The 25,281-nt window shown below is 47.2% G+C and overlaps 1 protein-coding gene across 1 annotated transcript in view; it reads right to left on the reverse strand.

Moving 5' to 3' along the window:
- Nucleotides 1–485: 485 nt before the first annotated feature.
- LOC137420687 (F-box only protein 41-like) overlaps nucleotides 486–25,281 on the reverse strand; it is a 168,841-nt gene continuing 144,045 nt past the window's right edge. Inside the window, exon 14 of the mRNA XM_068105963.2 lies at nucleotides 486–2,183. Within this exon, the coding sequence (XP_067962064.1) occupies nucleotides 2,124–2,183 (60 nt within the window). The 3' untranslated portion in view covers nucleotides 486–2,123. The remainder of the gene's footprint in view (nucleotides 2,184–25,281) is intronic.

Raw genomic sequence — 25,281 nt, forward strand, 5'->3', positions numbered from 1 at the left:
ATTGCCAAAACAGACAACGTTTTGAAAGGGTGAGAATTGTCATCCGATCTGACCAACATCCGAAACTCCAATGAAAGGACCTCCTCATTTTGCATCAAAAGAAGAGTTCCAAAGACTGTGACCAATGAGATAAATGGCATTTCAGATGACTTCCAAGAGTGCTTTGAAGTATGGCAGCGATGTTGCTAAGTGTGTATAGAATCCCAGGGAGATTACTTTGAAGGTGACGACTAAACATAATTGGTACACATACAATAAAATTTTAGACGTAGAACACGCAACGCATGGGGTGGACAAGATGAATACAGTAGGCAACCCCAAGGAAGGAAAATTGGAAGGAGAAAGGACTTGGGTGGGGTCAACGGAGGGTAGAAAAGATCATGGTGTTTTGGATTGGGGACAGTCTTAGATGGTGGTGAACAGCTGTCTTGAATACCTGGAGGGAAGAATTCCATAGGCAGGTAAAAAGACCCATGCTGCATTTCCAAGAATCATAAAGGGCTCATCTTTATTACCATCCTCTAAACATTCCAAAATTTACAAACAGAAAAAGGTAACATTGCAAGTGACACCCAGCTCTTCTTCACCAAAAACGAGAGATTCGCTGTTAAAACAAGTGTAGATCATTATTGCAGTCATAATTACAGTGCTCGTTTATCTTTGCCACGATATTGCAGGTAAAGATGTTAGCACATTCTTCTTCATCATAAACACCTGTGTAATAAGCCAGTAGTATTACAGTTTGGTAAAGCAGGTTGCACATTATCATCGACCAAATGCGTTAGCAAAGAACCCCTTTTGCGCTGAGGCAGAGAACAAGGCCCAAAGCGAACAAGGCCCTCTTTGCGATAATGGCTGCTTAGAACCTTAAATTAAGAAATCTCCTGCAGCAGAACAACCTAGATGCTTTGCTATGCATGACTCTGAAACTCTGGATTGGCACAGCCAATGGTTCTTGTAAATAGAATGGCCTCACCATAATAATGTGGTTTAGGCCTATATTGATGTACACGTGATGCAACGCAAGATGAATGACACTCAAATGAGTACAATTTATTGGCAAAGCCTCTGTACCCTCATTGTCTTTTCGAATCTCTCAAGAGAAACAGCATTGTGCTAAGACATCAGAAGCACTTGCTTAAGGCGATAAAGGTGAGCGGCCTGCCGCTGGGGGTCGAAGAACATGACCAGGCCACTAGAGATTGTCAAACGGATGGAGAGAAAAGGGTCCAGAATGTCAGGATCAAATAAATATTTGATGGTCCAGGAGAAAACTGATCAATGGTAAAAGATGAAAAGAAGGAAGCTTATATAACATCGGGTAAGAAGCCCAAAAGGCCTTTTGCAAGAGGCTAACCCTAACCCCAACCCGAACAGCACAGCATGGGGCTGCGGTAAGTCCAACAGATTAAGGCAGTTCCAGACCTTAATGTTTACAAAGTGTGTTGTTGAAACCGATACACACGAACTAGACACAATTTGGTACTTTTGGCATGGTAGTTTTATGAAAGATGGACAGCTTGACACCAAAGCATGGTGCCAATCAATCATCCACCAAAAAGGAACCCTCCTTGCTCCTTTCGAATGCAGCTCATGGCTACGAGTAGCAACATTGGCTGGGGGTGTGGTTGTGTCACTGATGGTGTCTCCTGTAGGTTAGGGCAGGAATTTGGAATTTGTTCATGGTGCCAGTGATAGCGGGCCTACTCTTCATGAAGGACACCGTGGGATCTTTAATGTCAACCACAATGCTGCCTCGCCCTGCCTGCGAAACACCAGGATGACCATGCAGCTGGGCCGGGATTCAAACCAGGGATAAATGGCCTGGAGGTGAGTGTGCATACCTCCAGGCCATCCTTCCAGCCCAACCCTTCCTAAAACCACCTTGCACAACTAATTTGAGTCGTGACTTGACAACATAGATTGTAGTTGATGTTAAGGAATTAAGAATGGCGGAATTTCATGCAAATGTACCCGCCATAATATGGTGCGAGGATAACAAAAAGGCGGCATACTGTCAACGAAGGAGCACCACTCCAATATGATACAGTGCCAAGTCAAAATGTTCTCGAATATGGCAAATGCAGATTAGACAGAAGGTTGCTGGTCGAATGGGCCCGTCGTCATCCGTAACCCGCCTTGATGTGCAAAATGTCCGAAAACTCTGGCAAAGCCTTCAGAGCCTGCAACAAAGGGAGGGGGGGGGGGGGGGGGCGGTCGGGGAGGTTTAAGTTAGATGGCCAAGCAGGTGTGCCACATTCAAACTGACCAAATGGCAGGCTCGATACAATCGCAACACATACTCATGTGGAATGTCAGAGGCTGACGTGATATTTAAGGGGAACTATACAAGCCTCCATTTATATATATATATATATATATTGTTGCGGATATGAGGATTGCATTTTTTTGATTGTGTTGTATTATATTGGAGATGGTGATGAACATTGTTGGATATGGCCCCTCCTGCCTCCAGAGTTGTATAAAGGTAAAAAGGGCGTCCCATAATTAGTCCAAAAGCATACACGTCAGCCAATCATAGAATACCCCTGTTCGATAGTTATATCTTATTATGTGTTTTAGGGTAAGGCTGTGTCTCCCATTAATTGAAATACTCCATTGCACCAGTGAAAGAGATAGATTCCCTTCATTCCCATTCCCAAAAACCTCCATTCCCCCTTTTCGTCGATTGGCAATTACCTCCCCTCCAATTGCCGCCATTGACCACGAGGCAGGGTCGGAGAAGAAAGGCGTGTCTCCACCTCGTCATATAGGGGAGGAGTGAGCCAGCCCCACTCGACCAACCATGAACAAGGGGTTTGGCTTGAGAGGGCGGAGAGAGAACGTTTGGGGGAGGTTCGAAAAGGTTGAGGGGCGGGGCCTATATAACCCGCCGGCGGGGCATTCCCAAGGGCAGACGAGAGGGAGTCCAAGCAGTTGAGACAAGGAGGGAGAGACATGAGATGGGCTGAGAAAGGAGAGGAGCTTTTAAGAGAGTCGCAAAAAGGTCCAAGGCAGATGAGCTGAGAAGAGAGAGGGTCCAAGAAAGAGCTGAGTTGTGAGGTCCAACAAGCAGAGATCATCCAAGGAAGCACCAAGCCTGCTATTCGTCACCTTGCTCGCGAGCGGCAGCGTCTACAGCAGCAGCAGCAACAACGCTCGCCAGCCGCTTAGGGGCCAGGACGGCAGTTCGGAGCAGGGCCGCGAAGGAACGGCGGCTGCCCAACGTGCGGATCGTGCTGCCAGACCCAGTGGACTTTCCTCTCCTTCCAGCCAATTCCTGTCATCATTCCCCGTGTGAGTCGTCTTTGTTTGTTCTGTCCTGGGTAGGTAATTAAGCTTGTATAAGCTAAAGATTTCACTGTGTCACCTGCGTCTCATGTGCCTGTAAATAAACGTGACTGCTTTCTTCTTGCTTATATGTGTAAATAATAAACCCAGTTACTCTTCTGTACGTCTTCTTCCTCTTTGCATTCGGTCGCTTTAGAGTTTTCCATATTGAGCAGCTGCGGTGCGATACGGCCAACATTTGGGGTTGAATCGGGTTAGTCGGGGAATAACTGTTCGGTCGCGGAGCCTCCGCTTGGCAAATATAACATCTTTAACCGCGTACCGTAACAATTGGTAGTCAGGAGTTGGGATTCGAACCTGGGACTAAATTTATTTAGCCCAAATATTGGACACCAATTGTGTTATTACCGTAACAATTGGTGTCGGGGAGTGAGATACGAGGCCCGAAGCGCGCTTAACGCGCTCAAAATTACAAGCAGCTGGAAATTTGTTTTGTGTTGTAAAGCAAAACCCGAATTTTGAAATCACGCCATGGCTGGTCAAGGCGATCGGATGCCGGTGGGTGAGCTAGAGGAGGGGTTAGGAGTAACCCAGGATCAGAGGGACGAAGTAGAGGAGAACATTGGCAATGTGGTTGAGGGAGTATCAGACGCACAAAATGGCGTCCTCGCGCACGTGGGTGTAGCGGCACCAAATTTTGCCGCGCCCGCGACCGTAGCAGCGCCACCGGTAGATTGGAATCTTTTTATGATCCAAATGAAGGCCCTTATGGACAAGAATAGTGAGCAAATAAGGGACGAAGCGAGGGCTCAGAGTGAGCGGTTGGGAAACCAAATTGTGGGATTGAGGGCTGATAGTGAGCAATTGGGGGGCAAAATGGGCGAAATGGGGGGCAAAATGGGAGAAATGGGGGGCAAAATGGGAGAAATGGGGGAACGGCTAGAAGCTAAGTTTTAGGGGCTAGACAATAATTTTAAGGGATTAGACAATAATTTTAAGGGATTAGACAAGAAATTTGAGGGGTTAGACAACGGGATAAAAGAGGTAAAGAATGGGTTAACGGGGGTGGAAAATAGAATGGCTGCCCAGGAGAATCAGTTAGAGGGGGTGAAAAATGGGTTAATGGGGTTAGAAAATAGGATGGAAGACAAATTGCGGGAAATAGGGGAGCAATCCACCCGGGAAATCGAACAGATGGGGAACCAGATAGAGGAGGTGAAAATCGGGTTAGAAACCAAACTGGATGCTCAGAGGGATGAATTGGGACAGATGAGGGTGGCATCTACAAAAGAGAGGGAGTAGATGAAAGAGGAGATACGACGAGGTGTAAGTGAGGTCTCGGGGGTACGCGAGGAGGTAAAGCGAGGCGAAAAGCGTATAGAGAAAGAGGTGAGAAATGGAACGGCGAGGTTACAAGGGGGAATAGAAGATCTGACGGAGGAGGTGGAACAGCTGACAGAGGGACAAACGGAGTTAGTGGAGCAGGTTCAAAGGAACACTGCGGTACTAGGAGGGTTAAAAGCGACACAAAAATAAATTAAAAATGACTTAATAGCGACACAGAAGCAATGTCAGATGGTACGTGAGGGACTGACAATGAGGTTGGACGAGGTGACGGAGGTAATGGAGACGAAGGACGGGCAGGTGAGGACGCACATAGAGACGGTCACGGTAGCCTTAGAGGACGAACTTGAGGAGACGCACCGGGAAATAAAAGAGGTGAAGCAAAAGTTAAAGGAGGTGTTAGAGGGGGTGAGTGAAATTAAGAAGAGACGGACAGAAACTAAAAGAGAAATCCAGGAGGAGGTGATGTAATATGTACAAGGTCGGTGCTCAACTCATAATGATGTGCTCGCTAACCAAATACAGAGTTTGCAGGTGGCGAAAGAGGTGAGGAGACGAGGTGCCAAGGTGAGTGGCGATATACGAGGAAATGTACATGATGTGAGGGGAGCTTCAGTCGGCTTGGGGGTTGTTGTGGACCCGGGTGTTCGTGAGAGGCCATTGGTGAAGTGTGCGACAGGTCTGGTGTGCGAAAAAAGAGGTGTGCGAGAATGTCCGACCATGGGGTGTGTGAGGGAAAAGTGCGCATCAAGGAGTGAGTGTGCTGTCGAGAGTGAGTCGGTCATAGCGCGTGTGCGAGGGAGCACATGGAAGCGCGATGTGGTGAGTGTTACGGAGGAAGTAACGAAAGAGTGTGCGCGAGAAAGGTGTGTAACGGACGAGTGCATGGGGAAAGAGTGCGCTGTCAAGAGTAAGGAAGAATGCACACCTGTGGTGAATGTTACAGAGGAAGTAACGGGAGAGTGTGCGCAAGAGTGTGCGCAAGAAAGGTGTGTAACGGACGGGTGCATGAGGAAAGAGTGTGCTGTCGAGAGTGAGGGTGAGTGCGCTGTCAAGAGTGGTGGTGAAAGTAGTGAGAGTGACACGGAGCGTGAGTTGGTTGTGACAGGTGAGCGAGGATGTACACCTGGAATGGAAGGATGCACACCTGGAATGGTAGAGCGTGTATGGGAATGCACGCTGGAATTAGTAGTGAGGCACGTGGTTGGGTGTGCGAGTGAGAGCACACCTGTGATTGTCACAGAGGAGGTGACCGAGAAGGGGGCGCGAAGAGGTGTGTTGGTGAGGTGTGCGAGCGACGAATGTGTGCAAAGGTGTTCGGTGGTCAGGTGTGTGACCAAGTCTGTGAGCGGAATGAGTGTACCGAGGTGTGTAAGAGAAGGTACGACAAGGAGCATGGGAACAGCTGGGTGTATGAGCAAGGAAGGGGTAGCGTATGCGTGTAAGCATGCAGGTGAGGCATCGACGGTAACCGGGTTAGCGGTTAGAGCGACTTATAGCCGAATCGGGCCCTCGGTGCGCGTCGGGCAGCTTCGCGTGCCGCGAGGACCAGCGGGGATCCGAACCACGGCGGGTTCGAAAGGGCCGCGTCCGTGCTCCGCTAGGCGGAACGGGCAGACCAATAGAAAGGGTCGTCATGGCGACCACTTTTTATTGAGACGTTCCGGCAGGTCGAGATCGGGCAATTGGATGGCTCCGCGCCGAGGTGGTGCGTGGGATGTCGGCACGCGTAAGCCCCCGTCCCTGCACCGAATGCCGGACGCATCCAGCCGCCGGCACCAAAGAACCCGCATTCATTGCTCGGCTTTACGAAGCCGGGCTGTAGACGTGAATTGGCGCACCGAGAGGATCTAATAAGTAGACGGGTGATGAGGTTAGTGTGTTGGACCCAAAATTAGAAAAAGGCAAAATTTGATGATTGGTACGGTGATTGGCAGATGATTGGCAAAATTTTTGATTGGCTGAAATTTGGTGTGCCAAATTGATAGTGGGACCTCCCCGATGTGGTGGGATGGCAGCTCTGTCATCCCTCACAAAGGGGGGGGGGGGGGCAAAGGAGCACTAGATTATGGGGTTGATGGCAGTGAAAACTAGCCCGCGTGGGTTAGGATATTGTGTGTAGGGCCCTAGAAGATGACATTAGGTAACGTTAAGATTAGTTAGTGACAAGGATACCTGTAGTGGGGACGCAGGTAGATTCGTGTGGATGATAATGACGTGGTATGTGCTTAGTTTAAAGGGAAGACGGGGAGCACTAAGTTAGCAGGGCAACAGGTAGTTTAGATGATGCCGTGTGAGTGTTAGAGGTGTATTCAAGTGTATTGAGCAGTGTGTGAGGAACAGGTGTGACTGAACAGGTGTGATTGCACAGGTGTGCAACTGAACAGGTGGATGGAGCAGTGTATGAGCGAGTGATAGTGATGAGTCGTGCTGACCAAATGGTCCAGGAAGAGGAGGAGGGTGCAGGTGGCACCAGGTGTGAGTGCACAGGTGTGCAACAACAGGTATGGAGAATGGTTGTGTGGAATAAATGGTAGTGTGGAATATCTGGAGTATTGGAATGGATGGTCGTGGAGTGAGTATGGTGGAAATTGTGGAGTGGAGTGGATGGTGCGAAGGTGTGAATGGGGGAAGGATGGACCCCCATCACGGATACCCGGGGCGGGTAGTGTAAGTGTTAGGTAGAGGGTATAGGTAAATTGTGGTTGGATATTGGCATCTGTGGTGCGGGTGGAAGAATGATGTTGGATGGGTGCATTAGTGTTGTGGAAATGGCTGGGCGTGTAGCCTGTTAGTGTGTGTAGTTGGTTTGGGCACTCCACCACTGTGAGGATGTCGGCCAGGTGAGGCCGCAGGTGGGCTCTGGGAGCCGGTAGTTGTTGTGGATGGGGCCCGAGGATCCGGAGGACGGACCCGGGTAGCCCAGTGCCAGAGGGCACCAAGGGGTGACAGAGCCAGGAGGGGCCTTCCCCAATTAGATAGGTTAGGGTGAGGAGCTAGGTAAGCTCGGGTGGCAACTGCAGTGGTGGAGGTGTGCAGGTGGGTAGACCTGCTGGGAGAGCTACACGTCACAGCCCAGAAATTGTGCAAGGGCACCGGGAGATGAATCGGGGGAGTGAGACCCCAAATTGAGAAGCACCACAGTTGGTCAATGGGAATTGGTTTTTAGAACCCATAGTGTAAGTTGGCCAATGGATTGGCAGGGAAAGACCCCGGGTAGTGTAACGTGTGTTAATGTCATTTAGAAAGTAGTTAGGATGAAGTCTCCTCGCACCATCTGCATCCACTCACCTGAGGTGACAGGTACTCCACACCATGCCATGTTTTGATTATTTTTTATGATGCAAATGTTTGGATTGTGAGACGCATCATGACGTGGGTGTGACATTGTGCTTGATGTTCCATCTCTTCCTCCTTATGAGGATTGATGACGAATTGGGTGATGGCAAATTTTGAAGTAGAGGGATTGTGGAGACGAATTTGGTATAAGGGAAATATGGGGAGACGTGACAGTAGTGACGAATTTGTAATGTGTAGATTTTGTACATATGGGGTAAGGGTAGTGTAGGTGACAGGGGGGGTGACGTACGGTAGGGACGAGTTTTCTCACTTTGCCCTCCGTACGCATTTCGCCTTGCATTGCTTTATTGATGTGTACCCTTGTGACCTTACCCCTCGCTCATTTGTCTTCCCCCTTTTGTCTCCCACATGACCTGTGCACCATTGGGCGCCGAGGGGAGCGTGCGTGAGTCCTCCATTGTGCGCCCGGAATTCCCAGAACCAGCTGTCTGCATCGATGCACCACATTATGAACCACATGTCGGTGGCCGAGCACCACTTATGGACCCCATGGGTTGGGGCATGGCCCCTCTGCTGGAACCGGCCATGAGGGCCCGAAATCTTGCTGGCGGACCTTGGCCACAGGGCACCGATGCCCCACAGGTGAACCACACTAGTCGGCCCTGTGGGCCATAAATAAAATAAAATAAAAAGGACACATTGGGTGCATTTTTCAGTTCAAATAGGCCGCCAGTAAGAAAAGCAAAGAAAATGACAACAACTGGTAGAGATAATAATAGCCAGCAGAGGGAGCCGAAGAGCAAGAGACCACCTGCAGGGTTAGGGGTTGTTGATGTTATTTTTATTGAACACTGATGAACTGTGGTGACTGCACCGATTGGTGCTTGAGGGTGTGTTGGTGCGTTATAGGTGCTGTCATGGTGCATTGATGCAGAGCAGACTGTCTCCCCCCCAGAAAGAACAATTACAGGTCCTGGGTTGAGTTTTGTAAATAAAATAGCGTCACTGTAAATAATGCTCCCCACCGTCAGTGTGTAGTTTGAAGACCATTCCGCAATTCGGTTAACTGTGGGCGTAAGTCTGTTAGGCAGGGTGCAATGGAGCAGCGGGACACATTTATTTATGTTTTAAAACTGTCGCACTCAGGGTCAGGTTAAAAGTAGAGGGAACTACACCTACGTGTCACACTAAATAAAAGTTGTAGGCCCAGGACGTGCCTAAGAGGAGGAGGGTGCAGTGTTGTGGATATGAGGATTGCATTTTTTTGATTGTGTTGTATTATATTGGAGATGGTGATGAACATTGTTGGATATGGCCCCTCCTGCCTCCAGAGTTGTATAAAGGTAAAAAGGGCGTCCCATAATTAGTCCAAAAGCATACACGTCAGCCAATCATAGAATACCCCTGTTCGATAGTTATATCTTATTATGTGTTTTAGGGTAAGGCTGTGTCTCCCATTAATTGAAATACTCCATTGCACCAGTGAAAGAGATAGATTCCCTTCATTCCCATTCCCAAAAACCTCCATTCCCCCTTTTCGTCGATTGGCAATTACCTCCCCTCCAATTGCTGCCATTGACCACGAGGCAGGGTCGGAGAAGAAAGGCGTGTCTCCACCTCGTCATAGAGGGGAGGAGTGAGCCAGCCCAACGGGACCAACCATGAACAAGGGGTTTGGCTTGAGAGGGCGGAGAGAGAACGTTTGGGGGAGGTTCGAAAAGGTTGAGGGGCGGGGCCTATATAACCCGCCGGCGGGGCGTTCCCAAGGGCAGACGAGAGGGAGTCCAAGCAGTTGAAACAAGGAGGGAGAGACATGAGATGGGCTGAGAAAGGAGAGGAGCTTTTAAGAGAGTCGCAAAAAGGTCCAAGGCAGATGAGCTGAGAAGAGAGAGGGTCCAAGAAAGAGCTGAGTTGTGAGGTCCAACAAGCAGAGATCATCCAAGGAAGCACCCAGCCTGCTATTCGTCACCTTGCTCGCGAGCGGCAGCGTCTACAGCAGCAGCAGCAACAACGCTCGCCAGCCGCTTAGGGGCCAGGACGGCAGTTCGGAGCAGGGCCGCGAAGGAACGGCGGCTGCCCAACATGCGGATCGTGCTGCCGGACCCAGTGGACTTTCCTCTCCTTCCAGCCAATTCCTGTCATCATTCCCCGTGTGAGTCGTCTTTGTTTGTTCTGTCCTGGGTAGGTAATTAAGCTTGTATAAGCTAAAGATTTCACTGTGTCACCTGCGTCTCATGTGCCTGTAAATAAACGTGACTGCTTTCTTCTTGCTTATATGTGTAAATAATAAACCCAGTTACTCTTCTGTATGTCTTCTTCCTCTTTGCATTCGGTCGCTTTAGAGTTTTCCATATTGAGCAGCTGCGGTGCGATACGGCCAACGTTTGGGGTTGAATCGGGTTAGTCGGGGAATAACTGTTCGGTCGCGGAGCCTCCGCTCGGCAAATATAACATCTTTAACCGCGTACCGTAACAATATATATACAGTCAGACCCCGTTATTCATGGGAAATACGTTCCTGGAAACTGGAAAATCCGAGAATAGCGAAACCCACGAATAGCGGGGCACTGTTTCAATGGAGAAAGGAGGGATAGGTTCCCGAGTCGCGAAAATCCGTGAATAGAGAGGACCAAACCGTAAACGGCGAGGAAAAATCCGCGAATGGCGACGCAAATCCCGCGAATGCCGACGATAATCCGCGATGGTCGATGAAATCCCGTGAATGGCGACGCAAATCCGCGAATGTCGACGATAATCCGCGATGGTCGATGAAATCCCGTGAATGTATGCTGCGGCATTGTTTCAAAAGAGAAAAGAGGGACACGTTCCGTTCTCGGTTCCCGGCGGTTTCCGATTCATAGAGGTAAATTTTTAAAGTTTAAAATGTTTTCGACCACAAATGCACATGATTACAGTTTCACCAAAAATGCTTACAACTAAAAAAAAACAACGACAACACCAGGTACCATTTCCAATTTATTGAAGGAATGCGCTTACAGTTTATTAAAAGTGCTTAACCATACCGTACTGTGTAAGTAAAAAAAACCACGACACCATCATGTACCGTTTAAAACTTTTCTGCTACAAACACACGCAACTTTTAAATGATGATGATAATGATGGTGATGACGATGGTGATTAATTAAAATCCCATGAATTCCTCGAAATTTGAGGGCGACCCAAATGATGGTGCAGCAAAATCGTGCACTAAGGGAAAGCCAGGAGAGGTAGGAGAAGGTGAGGCCGCTGGTGAGAATGCTGCTGAGGATGCTGAGAGGAACGCAGGAGAGGATGCTGGTGGTCTTGAGGGGGAGGAAGTCGGGCTGAAGAATTGGATAATGGGAGCTGCCTGACACATTGCCCAAGATTTTGATGCAGGTCTTTGTACTGGAGCAGCGCAACATCCAAGCCCCCTCTTGAACAAGAGGTACCTCTCCACGACTGGGTCAGCGTCTTGCACCCTGTCGACAATCGCCTGCATGTCCTGCAGCAACTCACCCAGGAACTGGTCTGTGAGGTTGGACCTCGGCACCTCTTCCTCATTACTGCCCGCCTCTGCCTCCTCCTCGGAAACCTTGGGAATGGCGTCCAACTCGTCCTCGATGAGCGGGTTTAGGGAACGGTTTAGCGCCATGGTTTTCAGAATGAAGTCCCTCGTCTGCGTGTTGTCCTCGATCCATATTCTGAGAGTCTTCTCCATCCTTTCCATGTGGACATTCCGGATATGGGTGACCACCTTCGTACTCGATACAGTGCTCGCTGAAACTTTCTCACGAATCACCTTCTCCTTCTTCCGTATGTAGAGAACGGTGGATTCGTTGACGCCATAATACCGGCCCATAGAGGCCGCACTCTCTCCTCTCGAAAGCCGGTCGAGCAGCTCCACTTTCTGGCTAAGGCTCAAGACTTTCTTCTGCCTCTTGGTAGTCGACGCATCTCCGGCAATGGTCTTGCTCTTGGGAGCCATTATTGAACGATGAGCAGAGAGAGTCAAAACCACAGGTCGAAGCAACTGGATGAGAACAATGATCGAGATCGAGGACAGTCTGTATATGTCGGATTGCGAGCATTGTGGGTATTGAGCCTATCTGCTAATTTCAACACTGCACAGTAATACATTTAATGAAGCAGTTGCGTTCTATAATTCGTGGGGTTGACATGTTTTCATCACTGATGGAACATCCCCCGAAGCGTTTTTGTTGTGTAAAATCTCTGATGATGCTTTACCGTAAATTGCAAACTGTAAAGCAATTTAATGAAGCGTTTGCATTCTATAAGTCGCGGAGTTGACTGGTTTACACATCTGGTGGGATATCTCACGAAGCTCTCGATTATAGTCCAGCTAAAATTATTGGCCGCAAAATCCATGAAAACACATATCACACAGCAGGTCATGCTCACGGTTCGTAGAAGATGATTTTTTTGCGTACGTGTGTCCAGCTGCTTTATGCATGGCTGGTGAAAGATGGCTTTTATAAATACCGTACAGGTATGTCAAGCTAACAGCTGTATAAGCCTGTCATGCTCACGGCTCGTAGATGCTTTTTCGTACGTGTGTCAAGCTGCTTTATGCATGGCTGGTGAAAGATGGGATTTACAAATGAGTCAAGCTAGCTGCGTGAAATTCGAGAATTTTTTTTGTGCACCCCTGAAAAACCACGATTTGGTGGAACACAGCCACGAATAGAAAAAAAAAAAAAACCGTGAATTTGCGGGACACTTTTCCACGAATAGAGAAACATGTCACATTTTATCAACCGCGAATACGCGGATTCCGTGAATAGCGGGGTCCGACTGTGTGTGTGTGTGTGTGTGTGTGTGTGTGTGTGTGTGTGTGTGTGTGTGGGTGTGCATATATATATATATATATATATATATATATATATATATATATATACATATATATATGTCCTCAGCACACCCACATACATAGCACTACGCAATAAATTATTGCAACGGCAAAAACGGCAGTCATTTGAATGCAGTGATGGTCACGTGAAAAAGTAAGTACACCCCATGTAAAGTTTTGACTTTTTCAACATATTTCAACATACAGCTATTTGATCTTCATTTCAACAATATTGATAGATAAAGGTGATATAATATAACAAATATCATGAAACATTTACATTTTGTAGTCCATTATATAATTTAAATAAACATAAATGCAAATTTCGCATGTGGAAAAAGTAAGTACACCCTTGGCTCTAATAGGTGGCATTGCCCCCTTTGGCAGAAACAACCTCAAGCAGGCGTTTCTAATAACTGTCTACCAGTCTCTGACATCGACTGGGAGAAATCTTTGCCCACTCCATGCAGAATTCTTTCAGCTGTGCGATGTTTGAGGGGTTTCTTGCATGCACAGTGTTACGTGGTCCTCCCGGTAACTACCTGGTCTTGGTGACCCCCGGACCGTGGGAGGGACCCCGCCAGAAAGATATATGGTTTATACGCTTTCGTAACGCAATCAATATGAATTCCGGTCAAGAAGAAACCCCACACCAAGGATCCGGAATAATCAATAATATATTCCCCGAGCAATCAACAACCATCAACAATCAACAATCAATATTACAAAGATGGCCATCTTACATATGTGTCCCCCCCTGTCCCCACTCACGACCACTTGGGTCACTGTCCCTCACAATGTCTCTCTTCTCCGCACACGGGCGGTTGAACGAACCCCGGGCGGACGTGCTCCAAATGTGCACGTCTCGTACCGGGGACAGCTGCTGCAGCGCACACCTCCTTGCCAAGCAACGGGGCAAAACCAAGCGCGGCTTGCAATGCGCGCGAGGCCCAAGGTGCGACCCGTACGCGTCCTTGTAGACGGTGAGGCGAACTGTGCCGGACGCTGGGTTCCATGCACGAACCCACGGCGACTTGACGTGTAAATGGGTAATTACCCCGCCCAGGTAACTCCTCTCGCCAGACGGGAACGCAGCGTTCCCCATGCTGCTCAATATCGATCCCGCTCTTCTCAGCGCTGTGCGAGGAAGAAGAATAGAATCGCCGCTTCTCCCGGACCTCGTGTCTTTTCTTCTTCCGTTTCCGGTCTCCTTTTCCCCAGAAGGGCTCCTGACCCTTTAATCACAACAACCTTTAATCGACTACACATTAATAAGCAAAGACCTGAATAGTAATTCACATAAATCCGTAACACTCCCCCCCTTCAAGAAAGAAAGTTTGAACCCAGCGAAAACTTTCTTTGCCGGCCAACTTGGATAAACAAACCAGATAACTCATGCCCCCAAATCATCAGTTCCCCCTGGGCACAATTATCACTTAAAAATAAAGCAACAAAATTTCACCAAAACCCCTAGATTAATTCACTCTGGACCAAACGTCAACCACTTCTAGTTTCTCTTGAATGACGGTTAAGAGGTGGTGACCAAAGCCCCAAAGTTAAACCTCTTGATAGCACTTTTTCGGGAGGCCCAGCTGAGTATTCCCTACATGGACGCCTTAAGGAATGTGGAGTTCACGGTTAGTCCGGGGAGGAAAGTTCATTACATGGACGCCTTTAAGAACGTGGAGTTCACGGTTAGTCCGTGCAGGAAAGTTCACTACCTGGACGCCTTTAAGAACGTGGCGTTCACGGTTAGTCCGTGTAGGAGCCCCGGCTCGGCGGCTCCCCCGTATCTAGTGCTTCAACTTCTCCAGACTCCTAACAGTTACGGTGGGACCCCTTGTCCCAGCCGTTACTTGACTGGCGGTCTCCTTCTCGGCCAGTGCTCTGACATTCATTCTTTCGGGAGGTGCCGTAACTCTGGGAGCCTCCATAGTAATATCGGCTGCTGCCAACCCCAAAACTACCGCCAAGTTGTCCTCTTCTGTAGACCTCTCGACGTCTACGAAATGCCTTCCCTACTGTTATGGTCCGACCCTCCAAATCCTTACCATTCCAATTCTTCTCTGCCTCTCTTGTGCTTGCAAACGTGACAAAGCCGAACCCTCTTGACCGTTGCGTTTTCCTGTCTTTTACCACCCGCACTTACACCAGCGGCCCATATCTGTTGAAGACAGAGGTCAGAACTTCTTCCTCTGTGTTGAAGTTCAGTCCCCCTACAAATAACTTGGAACTTTTGTCGCCATCCCGAGCGGGGGTGGTGTTATTTCCCCTGCGGGGCTCTTTACCCACCCTCGGGTTACCATAAATTTGCCCCCCGGCCAAATCATTCCCGATAATCACAGATACTCCCTCTACAGGAAGCGTGGCTTGTAAACCGACGGTGACCGGTCCTGACACCAAATCGGATTCCAAATGGATGACATGAAGTGGGGCACTAACACAGCCACCGATCCCTTGTAACCGAACACTATCACCAGTTGCGGTACTCTTTGACAATGGCAAAATGCCTTCAAGCATTAAGGATTGATGGGCTCCTGTGTCCCTCAAAACCCTAACCGGTCTTGGGTTAGTCCAGTCTCCCTTGAGTGAGACCAACCCCTCATAAATAAATGGTTGGTAACTCTTCTGTGGGCGATTTCTTATGCTTGCCATCACATTCGGAGTGGTAATAGTCGGACTCCGCTCTGGGTTTTCCCTTTTCATGAGGTAACAACTGGACATCAAGTGTCCAGGTTTCTTGCAAAAAGCGCACGTAGGCCCGGAGGAAAAACTCGTGGTCTGCCTCGGGCCCCCCGAAAAATAAGTTTGTCTTGGGCCCGTAGCCCCCTGATTTCAAACAGTTCGGGTATCAGCGTTGTCCCCATAATCATCTCGAGGCCGCCGCCATGTATTGTCGTTTTCCGCACCTGCTGTTCCACACCTCCCCTGCGGAGATCTAGGTGAGGAGTTAGGTTCGTGGACCCCTATCCGGTGTGTTAAGGCATAATCATCTGCCATGGTGGCTGCGTCCCACAACTTCGGTACTTTCTTTTCCTGCAGGTACACTTTGATGTCCTCGTGGACACACTGTTGAAATTCCTCCACCAGCATCAGGTCACGCAATGCTTCGAAGTCGTTCCCGACTCCTTTTGACTCACTCCACCGATCAAACATGTTTTCTTTCACTCTAGCAAACTCCACATGGGTCTCACTCTCCCTCTTCCTGGCATTCCTGAATTTTTGCCGGTGACCTTCCGGAACCAACTCATAGGCTTTGAGGATGTGCTTCTTCAATACCTCATAATCTGCACATTGGTCCATTGGTAGCGCCGAATAAATCTCTTGAGCTTTACCCACCAGCACACTTTGCACTAGTATGGTCCAGGCCTCCTCCGGCCAGTTTAAATGTCGAGCCACTTTCTCAAAGTGTGGAAAAAATTGAGTGACTTCCTTTTCACTGAAGGGTGGAACCAGCCTCACATGTCTGCCCACCTCCCAGGTGTTCCGGCTAGGTGTCGACCCTGTCAGCAAGGGTGGTACCTCTCCCCGTTCTCTCATTAACTCCAGCTCCTTGAATTTAATCTCTTGTTGAAGCGCCAGATCACGTTCCTTCAACTCCCTTTCGGCTTTTCTCTCCTCTGCTTCGAGTTCCCTGGCAGCTCTCCTCTCCTCTGCTTTTCTCCCTTCTAACCTTTCCTGGAGTTCTCGTTCCACTCTCCTTTCCTCTGCTTGTTTCTCTTCTCTCCTCTCTTCTGCTTTCCTTTCTTCTTCTGCTCTTTCCTTTTCTGCTTTCCTTTCTTCTTCTGCTCTTTCCTTTTCTGCTTTCCTTTCTTCTTCTGCTCTTTCCTTTTCTGCTTTCCTTTCTTCTTCTGCTCTTTCCTTTTCTACTTTCCTTTCTTCTTCTGCTCTTTCCTTTTCTGCTTTCCTTTCTTCTTCTTTTATCCGTTCCTGGCTCCGTAATTGCAACTCCAGTTTCCGGAGCTCAACGTCTTCTGGTTCTTCGGGTAGCCACTGCCAGGCTAACTCGTCCCATGTTCCTAATCCCACCATAGACTGTATCACCGTGGTCTGCAACTCTGCCTTCCTCAAATTAGTTCGGACCTCCAAGTTAAAATGTTTGGCCAATTTCAAGAGGTCCGCTTTTAGTAACGCTCGGAACTGTGCCTCACTAGGTGTTACCGCAAAGTTCTGTGCAACAAACGCCATGGTGACTATCGTTAACACCTGTTAACCTTCACCCAAGACTTTACCACAATTTCTCAAAAATTTACCAATTAATTAATTAATTAATTAATTTTAATTAATAAAAATTATTATTTTATTATGTTATACAATTTTATATCCCGGAATTCAATTGGACGAGCCCCCAATTCTGTTACGTGGTCCTCCTGGTAACTACCTGGTCTTGGTGACCCCCGGACCGTGGGAGGGACCCCGCCAGAAAGATATATGGTTTATACGCTTTCGTAACGCAATCAATATGAATTCCGGTCAAGAAGAAACCCCACACCAAGGATCCGGAATAATCAATAATATATTCCCCGAGCAATCAACAACCATCAACAATCAACAATCAATATTACAAAGATGGCCATCTTACATATGTGTCCCCCCCTGTCCACACTCACGACCACTTGGGTCACTGTCCCTCACAATGTCTCTCTTCTCCGCACATGGGCGGTTGAACGAACCCCGGGTGGACGTGCTCCAAATGTGCACGTCTCGTACCGGGGACAGCTGCTGCAGCGCACACCTCCTTGCCAAGCAACGGGGCAAAACCAAGCGTGGCTTGCAACGCGCGCGAGGCCCAAGGTGCGACCCGTACGCGTCCTTGTAGACGGTGAGGCGAACTGTGCCGGACGCTGGGTTCCGTGCACGAACCCACGGCGACTTGACGTGTAAATGGGTAATTACCCCGCCCAGGTAACTCCTCTCGCCAGACGGGCTTTCAAACGCAGTGTTCCCCACGCTGCTCAATATCGATCCCGCTCTTCTCGGCGCTGGGCGAGGAAGAAGAAGAGAATCGCCGCTTCTCCCGGACCTCGCGTCTTTTCTTCTTCCGTTTCCGGTCTCCTTTTCCCCAGAAGGGCTCCTGACCCTTTAATCACAACAACCTTTACTCGACTACACATTAATAAGCAAAGACCTGAATAGTAATTCACATAAATCCGTAACAACAGCTCGTTTCAAATCCCCCCACAACATTTCGATGGGAATTAGATCCGGGCTTTGACTTGGCCATTCCAGAACCCTCCATTTCTTTCTTTTCAGCCATTCCTTGGTGGATTTACTGGTATGTTTAGGGTCATTGTCATGTTGCAAGGTCCACCTTCGGTTGAGCTTCAACACTCCAACAGATGGCCTCACATTATCCTCAAGCACCCTCTGGTACAATGAAGAATTCATAGTGGATTATATGATGTTGAGCTGCCCAGGCCCTGATGCAGCAAAGCTGACCCAAACCATAATATTTCCACCACTATGCTTTACAGTTGGTATCAGGTTCTTGTGGTCAAATGCTGTCTTTGGTTTTTGCCAAACATGTCTTCTGGTACTGTGGCCAAATAGCTCTACCTTTGTCTCATCTGTCCAGAGCACATTGTTCCAGAAGTGCTGGTCTTTGCCTAGATGTTCATTGGCAAACTTTAGTCTTGCCCTGATGGTCTTTCTGGACAGCAAAGTTTTCCTCCTGGCACACCTCCCATGTAGATCAAATTTGTGCAGCCTCTTTCTAATGGTAGACTCGTGCACTTTGACATCAACAGTGGCAAGAGCTACCTGTAGGTCCCGTGATGACATTCTGTGGTTCTTAGAGACTTATTTCAGCATGTTGCGGTCTGCTCTCGGGCTGAACTTGCTGGGGCGGCCTGGCCTGAACAAGTTGGCAGTTGTTTGGAATCTTCTCCACTTGTAGATGATCTTACGGACAGTCGAATGATTGATTTCAAATTGTTTGGAGATCTTTTTAAATCCCTTCCCAGACTCATAGGCATCTATAACCTTCTTTCTGAAGGCCTCAGAGAGCTCTTTTGATCTAGGCATGGTGACGCCGCACACTTCAACAACATAGAGCAAACCAAACTAAATGTCTGAGGTTTAAATAAGAAAGGTTCCTCCAAGATCCTCTCTAACGATGTTCTAATCATTTGCACCTGAGCTGGTGCACCTGATTCTAATTTTAGGTATTTGAAGTCGTGATAAATGTAGGGGTGTACTTACTTTTTCCACATGCGAAATTTGCATTTATGTTTATTTAAATTATACAAAGGACTACAAAATGTAAATGTTTCATGATATTTGTTATATTATATCACCTTTATCTATCAATATTGTTGAAATGAAGATCAAAAAGCTGTATGTTGAAATATGTTGAAAAAGTCAAAACTTTACACGTGACTGTATATATATCAGTCATCAGTCATTATGCGACTCCATACCATCAGTGGGGAACTGCCAGCAAGGTGTCCCATACAGCTACTGCTGCACCCTACTGGGAGCGATAAGCACCGCCTGCCACACGGTGACATTATCTCTGGTATCCACTCACTTCATGGAAACGACCTGAATGTGGTTGGGAGTAACTTAGTATCTGTAATTTGGTGCTCCAACCTAATGAGCGAACGTCGTGACGTCACCGCCACGTAAGTCCGCATTGCCTGCCAAGCTCCGAAGGAGCCATCCAGCAGTGCGTCATTATGGATGTTAATTCAGTTCCCGTCACAAGTGTATGCAAAACTCACAGTTACCAACCTGGTTTCGCCCTTTTGGGGCATTCATCAGGGCAACGCAGTGAGCCTTCCATACACTTGTGAATCTGAAAACCTTTCGGTTATATATCAGTCATTATGCGCCTTCATACCATCAGTGGGGAACCACCAGTAAGGTGTGTCATACTGCTATTGCTGCACCTTACTGGGAGCGATAAGCACCGCCTGCCACACGGTAACATTATGTCTGGTATCGACTCACTATATGGAGTCTCACTATATCCGATGATTATTACATATATATACATATATATATACAGTGCATTCAGAAGGTATTCAGACCCCTTCACTTTTTTCACATTTTGTTATGTTGCAGCCTCATGCTGAGATCGTTTAAATTCATTTTTTCCCTCATCAATCTACACTCAATACCTCATAATGACAAAAGGAAAATAGGATTTTAGAAAGTTTTGCAAATTTATTAAAAAGAAAAAACTGAAATATCACATTGACATAAGTATTCATACCCTTTTCTCTGACACTTGAAATTTAGCTCAGGTGCCTCCCATTTCTCGTGATCATCTTTGAGATGTTTCTACACCTTGATTGGAGTCCATAAAGAGCCATAAAGCCCAGATTGGTGGAATGTTGCAGTGATGGTTGTCCTTCTGGAAGTTTCTCCCATCTCCACACAGGATCTCTGGAGCTCAGCCAGAGTGACCATCGGGTTCTTGGTCACCTCTCTTACCAAGGCCCTTCTCCCCCGATTGCTCAGTTTGGCCGGGCGGCCAGCTCTAGGAAGAATCCTGGTTGTTCCAAACTTCTTGCATTTAAGAATCATGGAGGACACTGTGCTCTTGGGAACCTTCAATGCAGCAGAAATGTTTTTGTAGGTTTCCCCAGATCTGTACCTCGACACAATCCTGTCTCTGAGTTCTGCAGGCAGTTCCTTCCACCTCATAGCTTGGTTTTTGCTCTGATATGTATTGTCAGCTGTGAGACCTTATATAGACAGTTGTGTGCCTTTCCAAATCATGTCCAATCAATTGAATTTACCACAGGTGGACTCCAATCAAGGTGTAGAAACATCTCAAAGATGATCAAGAGAAATGGGAGGCACCTGAGCTAAATTTCAAGTGTCATAGCAAAGGGTCTGAATACTTATGTAAATGTGATATTTCAGTTTTTTATTTTTAATAAATTTGCAAAACTTTCTAAAATCCTGTTTTCTCTTTGTCATTATGGGGTATTGAGTGTAGATTGATGAGGGAAAAAATGAATTTAAACGATTTCAGCATAAGGCTGCAATATAACAAAATGTGAAAAAAGGTGAAGGGGTTTGAATACTTTCTGAATGCACTGTGTATATATATATATACTGAAACGCAAAAGAAACTTACCACCTTTGAAACCTTTAAATATCAACAATAACACTGTGTGTAGTAAATGTGTGAACTTATTTGTGGACAATAGTGTCCTCACTGTCAGGCAAAACGGTCACGGATGGTCACTTGAACCTTCAATGGTCACTTCATAGCACAGCTGTTGAACAGCCGTTTTGAATGTCAGTGATTAGCCAAGGGGTACGGGATGATTTTAATGAGCTGCACGTGATGTCTTGATATTGGCTTTAAAAAGGCCAGTGCAAAATGGGCATTTCAATCAACATGCCACAATTGTCAAGGGATCAACGGCAGCGTGCCCTGGGCATGCTGCAAGGTGGACTGAGCTACCGTGAGGTGGCACGTCGCCTTGGCTGTTCACACCAGACGATATCGGCCCTGGTGGACAGAGACACCCTCCACAACTCTGCAGATGACAGACCTCGATCAGGGAGGCCAAGAGTCACCACTGCAAGGCAGGACAGGCAGATGGTCCGAAGTCACCTGCGGGATCGATTCCGTCCAGCATCCCGCACTGCGGCAGAGACTCCGGGCGTGCAAACCCACGGACCTCCAATGATACTGCACGAAGACGACTGCATGACTATGGTCTGACTGCCAGAAGACCATACAGAGGCCCCGTGATGACGGCTGCCCATCGCCGCAACCGACAGAGATGGTGCCAGCAGCATCAGCGGTGGACCTTGGCGCAGTGGAATGAGGTCGCTTTCAGCGATGAGTCAAGGTTCTGTGTGGACAGTCCTGATGGGTGTGAGCGTGTCTGGAGAAGAACTGGCGAGCGATATGCCGATTGTTGCGTGCGTCAAGCCAACATGTGGGGTGGCCCAAGTGTGATCGTGTGGGCCGCCATATCAGGCCGGTACAGGATGCCACTGGTGGTTGTGGTTGGGAATCTTAACGCCCAGCGGTATGTGGATAACATCCTGCGACCTCATCTGCTGCCATTCCTGCTAGACCACCCAGAACTGAGAACCTTTCAGCATGACAACGCTCGTCCCCATGCTGCTCGCTTTACCACTGCATTTCTCCAAGGCGAGAACATCAACACCATGCAATGGCCTGCGCTCTCCCCTGACCTGAATCCCATAGAGCACCTATGGGATGAGCTTGGGAGACGCGTAGTTGGCAGGGCCAGGACACGGGCAGAGCTGCTTCAGACATTGAGGACTGAGTGGGACAGAATCCAGCAGCAATCCATCCAAAGACTGGTAGGCAGTATACGCCGACGATGCACTGCCTGTATCCAAAACAATGGTGGCCACACACGCTATTGAAAGGGGACTGACATTGCACCCTGTGCTGTTCTGTACTGTAGAACAAACTGATGAGATGGTGTATCTTGGTCAAAAACTTGACATGTCATCAATAAAATGCCAATGTTTCAATTAGCAATTGTTGGTTTGTTTTATTTTGAACTGTTACAATTTTATTACATTTCAAACTTGCAGCATGCCCAGGGCACGCTGCCGTTGATCCCTTGACAATCGTGGCATGTTGATTGAAATGCCCATTTTGCACTGGCCTTTTTAAAGCCAATATCAAGACATCACGTGCAGCTCATTAAAATCATCGCGTACCCCTTGGCTAATCACTGACAGTCAAAACGGCTGTTCAACAGCTGTGCTATGAAGTGACCATTGAAGGTTCAAGTGACCATCCGTGACCGTTTTGTCTGACAGTGAGGACACTATTGTCCACAAATAAGTTCACACATTTACTACACGCAGTGTTATTGTTGATATTTAAAGGTTTCAAAGGTGGTAAGTTTCTTTTGCGTTTCAGTATATATATAAAATGACACTTCCCTTGGGGGTTGGCATTGTTGGTAATCCAAGGAAATATTCCTCTCAGTGGGGAGTGAGCATTCAAAAGGTTCTACAGATGACATGTTCACAATTGTCCAGACACTCCAATTCTGGTTTGTGGAAATTAAAAGTAGACATAGTTAATGGGAAAATACAATTTTGGTGCTTCTTCTATTGTATGCAGCACATGGCTGCGGCTGATGGAGTGTCCCCTACGGGTTAAAGTAGGAATTTGTAATTTGTTCAGGGTGCAGGCGATAACTCTCCTGCTCTTTGCAAAGGACGCCGTGGGATCTGCAATGTGTACCAACTGTTGCCGGAATATTTGACGCCCATCCGAGGGACGGCACCCACATTGATGCAAAATAGCACGATGGCAGTTTATAGCTGGGTCAAGATTCAAACCCGGGTTGGACAGCTCAGAGGCTGGTGTTTACAGCTCTCGGCTATCCTGCCAGCTTGTTTTCTTTCTTTTCATTTGTGTTTTGGTTGTTGTAAATACAGGAGAGGGGGTGAACCCATGGTCATTCAGAATGACCTCCTGTAACAAGGGAATAAGTCAAGCAAACTAGCATCACTTGGATACCAACGTTGCGCATTAATATTTGTGGGAATCATATTTGCAGCCTAAACCAAGTCGCTTTGTCCACAGTATAAATTTTCGATAAGATTTCTCATTAAAATAACAAAAATAAATAAATGAACGCCTCAGAACCAATTCATGTTACATTAACCTTGGAATCATCTGAATAAGTAGCCTGCACATGAAATACAACCAAATTATGTTTTGAAAGGAGTCCAAGCAAAAATAAAAGCTAAATTCAAAAAGCATTTAACATTTACACCATTGTGGCGATTTAAAAATAAAGTAAATAAAAATTCACAATTACGAGATCAAATTAAGTTGATATGACAATGTGCCATTTCAAATGGAGTAAATCGCCTTGTTTACAAATCAGTTGTTCCCTCCGCCAGCGAAGGTGGGCAGAGGTTATGTTTTCACCCCTGTCTGTTTGTTTGTCTGTCTCTCTGTTTGTGAACATGATATCACAAGAAAGTTGTGGATTGATTCAGACTAAATTTTGTGGAGAGATTGTGTGTATGACAGGTAGAATTGATTACATTTTGGTGAAGATTCCGAGAATTTTTAAGTGATTCTTCACCATCGAGGGATAGGGCAAAAAAAAATTTCACCATTGAGTGATTGATGGGGCCAAAAACGATATATGGCACGATATCTCACCATTGAGTGATTGATGGGGCCAAACGATATATGGCACGATATCTCACCATTGAGTGATTGATGGGGCCAAACGATATATGGCACGATATCTCACCATTGAGTGATTGATGGGGCCAAAAACGATATATGGCACGATATCTCACCATTGAGTGATTGATGGGGCCAAAAACGATATATGGCACGATATCTCACCATTGAGTGATTGATGGGGCCAAAATCGATATATGGCACGATATCTCACCATTGAGTGATTGATGGGGCCAAAAACGATATATGGCACGATATCTCAACATTGAGTGATTGATGGGGCCAAAATCGATATATGGCACGATATCTCACCATTGAGTGATTGTTGGGGCCAAAAACTATATATGGCACGATATCTCACCATTGAGTGATTGATGGGGCCAAAAACGATATATGGCACAATATCTCACCATTGAGTGATTGATGGGGCCAAGCGATATATGGCACGATATCTCACCATTGAGTGATTGATGGGGCCAAACGATATATGGCACGATATATGGCACGATTGAGTACCAGTTCACTGGTAATTTCCTGTGTGTCGCAAGAGGCGACTAACAGGGTTGGCGGCAGGAAGGGCATCCGGCCATAAAACATTGCTTCAAAAAAGGGAGCCATGATGCCCGAAAAAGGCCAACCCCTGCTCCGCGGGGAAAAATGGCCTCTATAGGTGGTTCATTTTCATCTCAAAAAGTTATGGACGGATTTGGTCAAAACTTGGTGGAGAGCTTTGTTATGTGACAAGGACGAATTGATTCGATTTTGGTGAAGATATGGATCCGGATCCAGATATGGATCCGATACTTTAAGTGATTCTTCACCATTGAGTGATAGTGCCAAAAACGACATAAAGCTTGATATCTCAAAAAGTTATGGACGGATTCGGACGAAACTTGGTGGATGAGTAGGTTGGGTGACGAGAACAAACCGGTTCGATTTTGGTTCGAGTCCGAATCCAGAACCGGCCTATCAGTGGGATACAACACGTAAACGGTTCAGCCTGGTGGAGGGATGCTCTCTACCGAGTGCTGTTCTAGTTTCTTCTTTATTTGAAATGATTTTGACCATCAACCTTTAAAATTCCCAATTAAACAGAGTTTGCTCTCTATCCTCTTGATTGTGTTCCAGCACTCTGTGACATACAAAATAAGTCATTAATAGTTAATGCTTTTTGTTTGTTTTGCTTTGATGGTACTTGGTCTCAATATCTTTCTGGGTTCCTCCATTTTTATCCAATGTTGTTCCTAAGTACACAAATGTTTCTGCATCTTCAATCTTCTTTCCATTCAATCAACCCTCGTATTGTCATTCTCTCATATGGCATTGCTTC

The sequence above is a fragment of the Myxine glutinosa genome, chromosome 2 (assembly GCF_964187855.1).
Source record: "Myxine glutinosa chromosome 2, kmMyxGlut1.1, whole genome shotgun sequence".
NCBI classification, from domain to species: domain Eukaryota; kingdom Metazoa; phylum Chordata; class Myxini; order Myxiniformes; family Myxinidae; genus Myxine; species Myxine glutinosa.